Raw genomic sequence first — 10,877 nt, 5'->3', positions numbered from 1 at the left:
ACGGAGTCTTCCGGTTTCGACTGCTCTGACTTCTAGGGGACGTGCATGTGTGATTGATGTTTGACATCCATGGGAGGATCATGGTGGAGCAAGTAATGGAGTTCTCTGCAGAGGTGGGGCACAGTGCAGTGGTACTTCCGTACACTCGACCTATGTGCAAGACGACCGATCCCTCGCACCATCACCCATTCATGTCGATGTTCCAGTGGATGAGGCAGAGGAGGAGTCGGACGAGGATTACGTGGCGGACAGTGGTGACAACGACTTGTCTGATAGTGGGCATGAGGATGAGTGTGCTCTAGAGACACGTGTTCAGATCGTGGCCCGTCATGTCCTGCCTCCACCTCTTCCAATACCGGCGCTTTCGGCAGTTCTGTCTCATTATCACAGTCTGGATCTAGACGCCATGCTTGAGATGACTCCATTTCTTGACACAAGTGAAAAGGATTACAACCTAGACGGCGGTGTATAGTTTCGAGTCGGCCACAAGTTTAGAAGCCGAGAGGCAGTGCTTCAGGGTGTGATGAACTACAGTATTCGGAGGAGTGCAGAGTATCGGGTGATCGAATCGGACTGGTTAAAGTACCATGTGCAGTGCCGTCAAGCTGAGAATGAGTGTCAATGGAGCCTCCGTGTGGCCCTTCGGCAGAACCTCGGATACTGGTAAGCTTAAGTTTACTTGTGCTTTTCATTACTTCTATATGATATACTAAGTAGGTGTACGACATGGCTGAAGCAATCCTGTTTTGTTGTGTTCAGGGAGGTTCGGAGGGTGGGTGGAGTGCAAAGTCATTTAACACTCACCATGTCTCAAGACCATCGTCAGTTAGACAACACTCTGATCTGTAGGGTCATCTTGCCGTTGATTCAGTCCAACCCCTCTGTAAGCATTCCGGTGTTGCAAAGTGCGGTCCAAGCAAGCTATCACTTCAAACCATCGTATAGAAAGGTATGGATGGCCAAGCAAAAGGAAATTGCACAAATCTATGGAGATTGGGAAGAGTCATACAATAAGGTTCTGAAGTTGCTTCAGGCACTGCAGAGTTGTTTTCTAGTACCATTTGTGACCTATGCGTCAAACTGTTCTACGATAGACACCTCCTGGTATATGACTGCAGTATGTTTGACAAGGTATTTTGGTCTTTTCCGTCATGTGTCGAGGCCTTCAAGCATTGCAAGCCCTTTGTCTCTATAGATGGTACGCATCTGTATGACAGGTATGGTGGTGTGTTACTTATTGCGGTGGCGCAAGATGGGAATAGCAACATTCTGCCTATTGCTTTTACCATTGTGGAGTCAGAGGACACCGAGTCATGGTCGTTCTTCCTAACTAATCTGAGACACCACGTCACCCCACAAAACGGCTTGTTGGTTATCTCCGACAGATCTCAGGCTATCAAGGCCGCGCTTAGCTCCGATGACAGTGGTTTGCATCCCCAAGAGCCTACCATGCTTACTGCATAAGACACATGGCTACAAATTTTATGACTCGATTCAAGTTAGCCGAAGGCAAGAGATACCTCATTAACGCTGCTTATAGTCCAAGCAAGGCCGATTACAAGTGGTACATGGATGCGTTAAGAGTAGTCTCCCCCGTAATAGTTGACTGGGATAGTCATGTCAGGAAAGTGATTTGGCTACAACATTGCGACAGCGGGCGTCAGTTTGGTCACATAACGACAAATCTGTCCGAGTGCATCAATGCAGTGTTGAAGGGCACCCGTTACTTGCCGATTTCTGCCATTGTGAGCATCACGTACGAGAGATTGCAGAAGTTTTTCGTGACGAAGGGCAAAGAGGCGTAGTCACAGCTGGCTGCTGGATGCCGATTCTCATAGAAACTCTTGGCCACCATTGAGAAGAACAGAGAAGAGATATCGAAGATGCGTGTCACTCATTGTGACAAGTGGGCCTCTGTGTTTGTTGTGGAGGAGCTAGAGCCGTTTGAGGGATGGGGGGAGGTTCATTCCGTGTTCGACTATCGGATGGTACGTGTGACTGCGGCTTATTCCAATCTCTCCACTATCCGTGCCGTCACGCACTTGCTGGGTGAACGACTTATTACACGATCACACAACCAAACCAGCTTCAGCGTGAACGACTCCTTCCTCTGCGCAGCCTGCTGTGCCGCCACCGAAGGCGTGACACCAAGCAGCTGCTCCACCATGGCCTACGTCTCCATGCCGTACCACCTACCAAAGTCACGAAAGCACCCTTCGACGGGGTTTCCGTGTGCACGTAGGCCTAGATGGTATGCCACGTCCTGCAGGGTGATAGTGACCTCACCCCACAGGAGATGAAACGTGTGCATCTCCGGACGCGATCGCTCCACGGGTGCTGAAATCAGGAAATTGTCAAATGTGAAGTCCCTGAGGGGCACCGTGTCGCCGAATCTAGCCTCAGCCAGATACGGGACGATGGTGTCTGGTGGAGGAAGTGTATGGGTGACTCATCGAGGCAGTAGAAGGCGAGGCCTCTGCGAAATTTAAAAAAAATTAACCTATAAAGTGATAATAATAAATTTTTGTACTCTACTTAAGAACAAAGTACTACTACTTAAGAACATACTACCATGTCTCTACTATACAGATGTCTCTAAATTACTTATGTCGGTAAGCAAATCCTAATTAAGTCATACCAATCTTACACAAGCAAATATTCTAAATTCATCATACAGTCCAAATCCTAATTATCATTTTACTCAGTGCTTGTCACAACAAGACTACCCTAACAATGTTCACATACTTAGATTAACCGAACTAAACATAACTAACCTCGAAATCGGCTGCCCCGGCGTAATGCGACGTCTCGTTAAGTTTGTTGATGTCTCCGTCGTTCCCTGCCTAGCGTGCCATCACCGTATCGGTCTCAAATATGGTTGGAAAGGGTAAAATGAGGGGAGAAAGAGTTTGACTAAGTCAAAATGGGATCCAGGAAAAGGCTATAAACGACTTATACTTATAGGCACCGTTCAGCCTTATCTCGTTTACAGTGTAAATGAGATAGCCACGTTTTAGCTGATGTGTCATATCTCGTTACACTGTAAAAGAGATACACACAATTTTATCTCATTTATAATGTAAACGAGATATGACTGGTGAGCGCAAATTGGTAAATATTTTTCAAATTATTTATTTTGGTAATTATTACATTTATTTTATTTATTTAAATAAAAAATCCAGCAATTTTTGGGCTTTCAGAGCCCAATCCAACTCATTTCTGAAGCTATTTCAAGCTAAATTGAAGAGGGATGAAGGGGGGAGCGATTAGGTTTAGATTTTATCATGTTTTAGAGTAGGTTTCTAGAGAGAGAAGCTCCCCCTTCTCTCTAGAATTAGGGTTACTTAGTTTAATTTCTCTTTAATTTCAGTATTTGATTTTTGTTTTAGTGTAATTTCACTTATGTTTTCATGCTCTCTTGCTTTGATCTTCTTAATTTCTTTTATCATTTTTTCAATTTTGTCATTTTTAGTTTATGAATACTCTTGTCAATTTTTGTTTTCTTTAATGCAATTTTGATGTTTTATGTTTCTTTGATGCCCATTTGAGTTGTTATTTTTATTTTCATGCAATTGGTAGTTATAAAATTTATTTTTATTGCAATTTATGACATTTTTCCTTTTATGCATGTTAGGTATTTGATAAAATGTCTCTTCTAATTTTTGTATATTTTTTCACACTCTTGGGTTGGAATTGGATAATTAGGTGACCTTGAGTCATAGATGTCCATTCGCTATTGTGATTAGGATTGTTAGTTGGTTTGGTTTCCACTAATGCTAGTCTTTCACTAAGTTAATTGGTGAGTTGATTAGGACTTATGGATTGAGATCAATTATGCCCTTTTGACTTATTCTTGATGTTAGGATAGACTAATTGGGATTAATTCTTAGCAATTATCATGTTTGTGGTCTATGATTATGATAGGAATCCTTAATTCCCAATCCTTGCTTAGAGTTCCTCTTTTTTGCCACTTGAATTCCATTTTTTATTTACTTGCTTTGAGCTTTAATTCCTTACATGTCTATTTACTTCCTTGCATTTTAATTTTCTTGTCACTTGCAATCACAACCCCACTTCCCTCATAGCCAATAATATGACACTTAATTGCAATTCCTAGGGAGAATGACCTGGGAGTTTAAATACTCTTGGTTATTTCATTTGAATTGTGACAATTCTTTATTTTAAACTTTGATTGAGAGGATCCATTGCCAGTTTGGACTATACTTGCAACGGAAGAAGTTCTATTTTGTCTGAATTCCGAATTGGCATAATCCTCTCTCATCAGTTACAAACTTGGCACTGGGGTCTTGATGCTTGATAAAAAGATCTGCTACCTCTTTAGAAGCATCCTCCATACCTTCTCCTACTACCTCTTTAGAAGCATCCTCCACACCTTCTCCTATTGTTAATGGTTGTTAGTGTTGTCACCAATCCAAGTTGTGCATTTGTGTGTAATAGTGGTAGTTAGTGTGCATTCATGTTGTTTTCACTAGTCGTGTTATTTTTCACTAGTGGTTGTTAGCTTCAAGTATATTTACTAGAGTTAGCCAACTAGAGTTAGTCTACCCATTTTTTTTACTCATTCTCTTACTTCTATATAAACCTTTTTGATATATTGATTGCGTTGAGATTTACCACTATAATAGAGTGTGCAACTTTGTTCATATCTTTCTTCTTCCCTAATCATTTTCTTTCTATTTCCTTTTCTAATCACATCATCTTCACACACTCTCACCCATCTCAAACATTCATGGCTGAGATTTTTCACATAGTGTGGTGAGCGTGGAGGTATGAAGCAGATTGAGTTGCATTTTCTGTTTTTGTGTTGAGTGAAGCACACATTAATGGCTACTCCATGTAACGTGGTAAATCTAGAGATAGGTGATAATCAAGAAAATCTGAGCTTCTCATCAATTGAGATGCAAATTTTGCACGACTAATGGCACAATTTTTAGCCTATCAGATGCAAATTGCAAGATCTACAACAAGTCCTCTCCAAGACCCATCAAGCCATTTTTACCTCTATTCCAATGAAACTCCAGGTATATCACTCTCCTCTGCTCCCTTAACAGTTCAGAGTTACCAAAGCTGGGCTAGGTCAATGTTAATTTCATTAAGATCGAAGAACAAAATTAGATTCATTGATAGAACAGTCCCCAAACCAGATTAGAGTGATTTTACATATGATGCTTAGGATAGATGCAATAATTTTATGCTTTCTTGGTTACATGCCTCTTTGAGTCTTGAGATACTTAATAGTGTACTGTGGTGTAATGATGCTCAAAAGCTCTGAGAAGATTTAAGACATAGATTTTACGAGGGTGATCTGTTTAGGATTGCTGAATTAGAGGAAGAGCTCTTTGCCAATAAACAAGAAGACATGACCATCACCTCATATTACACAAAATAGAAAGGAATTTGGGCAGAATTGGATGAATTAAGACCTGTTTTGATATGTAAATGTGATGGTTTATACATGTGGATTGGAAACTATGAGGGAATATAGAAGACAAGGACATGCTATCAGATTTGTAAGGGGGTTAAATGAAATGTACTCAACTATAAGATCTCAAATTATGTTAATGAAACCTCTACCTAATGTAAACACCATTTTTCATTGCTTCTTTAACAAGAACAACAGTTTGGTCATTCTGAGATAGCAAAAACCAGAGAAGTTGTAAATGATCTCAATAATATACCTAGCTCCTTTAACAATGGTAATAGAGCTCGTGCTTTTGCAAGAGAAAGGGGAGGAAGAGGTAAAATTGGCGGAAGAGGCTCAATCAAATTGTGTTCCCATTGTGAAAAGATGGGACACTTAGTGGACACATGATATCATAAGCATAGTTTTCCTCCTCATATGCAGTGAAACCAAACAAGACAGACTCAAAAATTTAGATCAACTACTATCAATAATGTGACAAATCTCTTAGCTGAGATGAATAAATATGTTAACATTGCTCCTATACCTTCTGCATAAAAGGAAGGAAATAAAAGCTTTGATGCCTTGTTCTCTGAAGATCAAAAGCAAGCTTTAATTGCTTTATTCCAACAATCTGAAAAATTTTCTGCTCCTAATTCTTCCATGGCAACCAATGTACCAAGTAACATTCCTAAATACCTTTGGAATTTTTCTACTGCTTATGCTATTCACGTTATTAATTGGATTCCAAGTAGTTCTATTAACCATCAAATTCCTTACCAACTTATTTTTCAAAACTTACCAGTAATTAAGCATCTTCGAGTATTTGGTTGCTTGGTATTTGCATCTACTATCACTTCTCATAGAAAGAAACTAGATGATGCACGAGCAAGAAAATGTGTTTTCTTGGGTTTTAAAATTGGCACAAAAGGTTCAGTTTTGTTTGACTTAAAAACTAGAGAAATGTTTATATCAAGGAATGTAGAAGTTTACGAAACATATTTTTCATTTCAAAATTCAGCACATACTCTTTCAGATATAGATCTTATGAAAACTTGTTCCCCAAGGCAAAAATCAAATTCTAGATGATATTTTTGTACCTGTGTCTAATAGACATAAACATGATACTCATTCTCAAAATTTCTCAAATCCTCAGCCTTAAACTTGCATCACAGATCATGCATATCATTCCTCACCCATGCTTCCCTTGGTAGAGCTTAATCCCACACAAAATATACAATCAGTCAACCCACTTCACCTATAACAATCTACCAACAACACAACCTAATATTCTTATCCTTAGAAGATTCGAAACACCAAAACAAAAATCATGCTACCTTAATGACTTTCATTGCATGTAACTCTCCACTTCAACAGCTCAATCATCTCAGATTTCAAAACAACATCCTATCTGCAATTATGTTTGCTATGACAGTCTATCTCCTTCTCACAAGGCATTATCATTAGCTATCTTCCTTCACATAAAACCAAATACTTATGTTTAGGAAATTCTTCATAATTGTTGGTGGCAAGCAATTATTAATGAGCTGAAAGTGTAACACCCTAATTACCCTAAGTCTTACCTCATACCGTAAAGCAAAGGTTAATCAGAGGTCATGAAAATCCTAAGGCTTATACATTAATATATATAGAAGGAAGTAATAATTCTAGAAGCCCGATGAAGAAATAAGCTCAAAAACAGAGTTACAAAAGCGCAAAACGTTCATACAAAACTACAAACTTAAAGCACAAGATAAATATATAAGATAACAAAAAATATAAGTATATAAGAGGATATAATAGTCATAAGGAACTAGCCTCAGCCTGCGGAGTTTAGGACGACTAGTGATATACAGACATACAGAGTTTGGCGAGTTAAAACAGCATATACATAATATCTCTCTCAAAGCAAGCCTCTAAGGCAAATATAAATACAAAAGTGAGAGAACTTAAAACAAAATAGCCAAAAGACTCCAAATCATGATAAAGGTTCTCCGCGCTGTCACCATCAAGTAACTTACCGAGGTGGGTTGCGACTTGTATCTGAAAAATAACAACAAAGTATGGAATGAGAACCGGAGTTCTCAGTATGGTAACAGTACCCAGTAATGTAAGATATAAGACCCCGAGACGCCAAAGGCAATCCTAGAGCTTCATATCAATCATAAGATTTAACTTAAAGCATAACTAAAATTAAAACCATACTTTAAAATCTTTATGAAATAGGGGTGAACTAACTTAAGGGATTTCTAACTATTAGTTCACCGCTGTCCCACAGCCTTCACCAGCCTAACCGCCATGCGATCCCATTGCTACCGATGTCCAAACCTCCTCAATCCCAGTAGAAAACACAAGTAATAATAATGCAAGTAAAACACAAGTATAGCATGTATATCAAGAATTCAAGAAGCAATTAATCATGTTATACAATTAGGCAAGCAATTTGATAGCTAGAATTAGTACCTGTTCGGAATTCCACAAGATAATTCCGTTGTTAGTATAGTCCAAACCAATAGTCAATCCTCACATCAAATTAAAATTTTATGGTTTTGTCACATGTACAAATTCCAAATAAGAATTAACCGGAGTATTTGGACTCCGGGTCATCTCTCGAGGATTGCAATGAAATGCTCTACTATTGGCTATGAGGTATGTTTTGGGGTTTTTGGAATAAGAGACATGAAAAGTAAATGATAAGGAAATTCAAATAACAAAAGGCCTTGGCAAGGGTTGGTGGTCAAGGATCTCTATTCTTATTGCTAATCACAACATGAGAATTGGCAAGGATCAACCCCATTAAGTCATCCTCTAACTAATAAAGGAGAGTCAAATGAGCTATGTCAATCCAAGTCCATAAGTCCTAGTTCTCCACCAATTCAATTAGTGAGATCTAAGGTCAATGGCTCCCAATCATCAATCACTTGGACATTAGCAACTCAAGAGTTCCTAAGTTATCTTTCCAAGCCAAGAGCATAAAATTCTACTCTAAAATCCAACCAAGCATTTTGTCAAATACTTGGTGGGTACAAATGGAAAGCATAATAAATTGCAAGAAATATAAATCTACCAACTACCAATTGCAAGGAAAGATAAAATCACAACTCAAATCAACAATAAAAGAACATCAAACATTAAATTGCATTAAAAATAAACCAAATCCATCATGAGTGCATGATTACAAAAGAGAGCAAAGAGGAAAATTAACACTACAAACCATGAGAATGAAATAGTAGAAGCAAGAAATCATAAAGGAAATGAGATGGAAACATGAAATTGGACCTAGATCTAGAAGAGATTAACCTAACCTAACCTAATTCTAGAGAGAAGAGGGAGCTTCTCTCTCTAGAAACTAAACTACATGATGCTAACACTTCAAACAATTGCTCCCCCCTTTGCCCAAGCTTGAATTCTGCATGAAGTAGCATTAGAAATAAGTTGGGTTAGGCCCAAAGTGCTTCAGAAATCGCCCCAGCATTTTGCCTTTAAGTGGGCTATGTGAGAGTATTGGCGCGTGCACGCCATGTGCACGTGTGCGCCATGTGCGCGTGCACGTCTATAGGCGAGACTACTTTTGCGCGTGCGCGTCCTTTGATGCATTCATTCCCAATCTTTGTTTCTTCATGCATTCTCCCTTTTGTATGCTTTTCTACTCATTTCTTCCATCCAATACTTACCTTGTGAACCTGAAATCACTCAACAAACATATCAAGGCATCGGATGGAATTAAAGTGAGTTAAAATCATCAATTTAAGGGCCTAAAAAGCATGTTTTTACATTTAAGCAAAAATCAAGGGAGAATTGCAAAATCATGCTATTTCATTGAATAAATATAGGAAAAGGTGATAAAATCTCCCAAATTAAGCACAAGATAAACTACGAAATCAGGGTTTATCACAATTCAAGTCAGCAAAGCAAACAAACAGATAGAAGATGCGCATGATGAATGCTTGTCCTATTTGGCTGTGATATCACATCGTCAGTTTAACTACCAACCCAACACATTTCCATGGAGATGTCGCCCTTTGCTCTCAGAATGGAAACCCCCAAGATATCCTGCCCGAAACACGGTCCAGAATATAGTGCCTGCACACTCTAATGATTCCGAAACGATACGAGCGGGATACTCTTGCCACAGACCTCACATCTTAACATAAGCAGAATTAACCAATCGTTCTCACGCCACCGCCACGACCTCGACAAGTGGGATTAACCAACCATCCTTGCCAGATGCATAGCATCTCAACAATCTTAGTATGAAATAGTATAGCAGTGGATTTCATAAATCATTTTTTTCAGTACATCAGTAATCCATCATTCCACTCTGAGTCCTTGACTCGTCTCAACCATCATCAATTAATAATTTCCACAACTCATTACCTCAATTTACTGCAGTACTTCGTCATTTCACTTAACAAATCCTTCCTCAGTACTCCAGAAACTTACACCTCCATTTTCTAAACTTTTTACCTGAATTTGTCTAAATAACCTAATTATGGTATTCTTTATGTCTCCAAGCCTAAATTCAAGTTAAAGAATCTTAAATAAGTGTTATGGAAGCTTACAAGTTTGTCGGGAAGGTAAAATAGTTAACAAGTTTTTATTGAAAAACAAGGAAGTGTGCATACGCATGGGCTTGTGCATACGCACTCCCAGAAGAGTTTCTCAAAGTGTGCGTACGCATAGGGTTGTGCGTACGCACAGAAGGTGAAATTTTCCTTGTTGAGTGCACACACAGAAACGTGCGATTGCTCCCAGCAGAACGTACTTCCCAGCGTGTATGTGCGCACAAGGTTGTGCGTACGCAAAACTTGCAAACTTCACAGGGTGTGTGCGCACATCAGAGTGTGCGTACGCATGTTTTCAAAAATTCATAGCGTGTGCTGCGCACAAGGCTATGCGTACGCATAAGTCAAAATATAGCCACTGTTCAGAGTGCACGCACAGCAGTGTGCGTGCGCATACAAATTAGAAATCACAAATTCTGTAATATCACGGAATTCAAATTTCTAACACCAACTTTCGATGATCATATCTTTTTCTACAAAACTCCTATTTCTACAAAATCTATACCTTTTTAAAGCTCTTTGAATTATCTTTAATTTGATACAAAAATCATTCAATTTCAAAAACCTTAGCTCAATATATGATCCATCAAAGTTCACCCAAAATCCATTTTTACCAAAAATCTCTAAACCTCAATTTTACCAAACTCTCCATCCAAAATCACTTATTCCACATTCAAAACAGTCCTAATGTACCTAGATCATATTCACATATCCTCCAATGTATTCCACAACCTAAAATTCACATTTTCATCATTTCCATACCAAATCATCAATTAATTCATTAATCTCTCAAACAATGCACAACAACATCACACATCAATAATTCCTCATACACAAATCTATCACTTACCACCCATCATTATCATAATAGTCACCCAACATCAATCTTA

General features: G+C 38.8%; 1 protein-coding gene across 1 annotated transcript; it reads left to right on the top strand.

The window, feature by feature from the left end:
- Window positions 1-523: 523 nt before the first annotated feature.
- LOC112776871 (uncharacterized) lies at window positions 524-1,464 on the top strand. The gene is made up of 3 exons (XM_025821147.1): window positions 524-663; window positions 760-1,131; window positions 1,218-1,464. The coding sequence occupies exons 1-3, from the start codon at window positions 524-526 to the stop codon at window positions 1,462-1,464; spliced, it is 759 nt and encodes a 252-aa protein (XP_025676932.1).
- Window positions 1,465-10,877: the final 9,413 nt, after the last annotated feature.

Source organism: Arachis hypogaea, chromosome 3, assembly GCF_003086295.3.
Source record: "Arachis hypogaea cultivar Tifrunner chromosome 3, arahy.Tifrunner.gnm2.J5K5, whole genome shotgun sequence".
NCBI classification, from domain to species: domain Eukaryota; kingdom Viridiplantae; phylum Streptophyta; class Magnoliopsida; order Fabales; family Fabaceae; genus Arachis; species Arachis hypogaea.
The sequence above is the reverse complement of the archived record's forward strand: the minus strand, read 5'-3'. Positions and strand labels throughout refer to the sequence as shown.

What these genes read in the sequence shown, in the direction of transcription:
- LOC112776871 (XM_025821147.1), top strand. Translation starts at nt 524, where the DNA reads ATGAACTACAGTATTCGGAGGAGTGCAGAGTATCGGGTGATCGAATCG. An exon ending in CGGCAGAACCTCGGATACTG is followed by an intron (nt 664 to 759) that starts GTAAGCTTAAGT and finishes TGTTGTGTTCAG; the next exon opens with GGAGGTTCGGAGGGTGGGTG. An exon ending in ACTGCAGTATGTTTGACAAG is followed by an intron (nt 1,132 to 1,217) that starts GTATTTTGGTCT and finishes TCTGTATGACAG; the next exon opens with GTATGGTGGTGTGTTACTTA.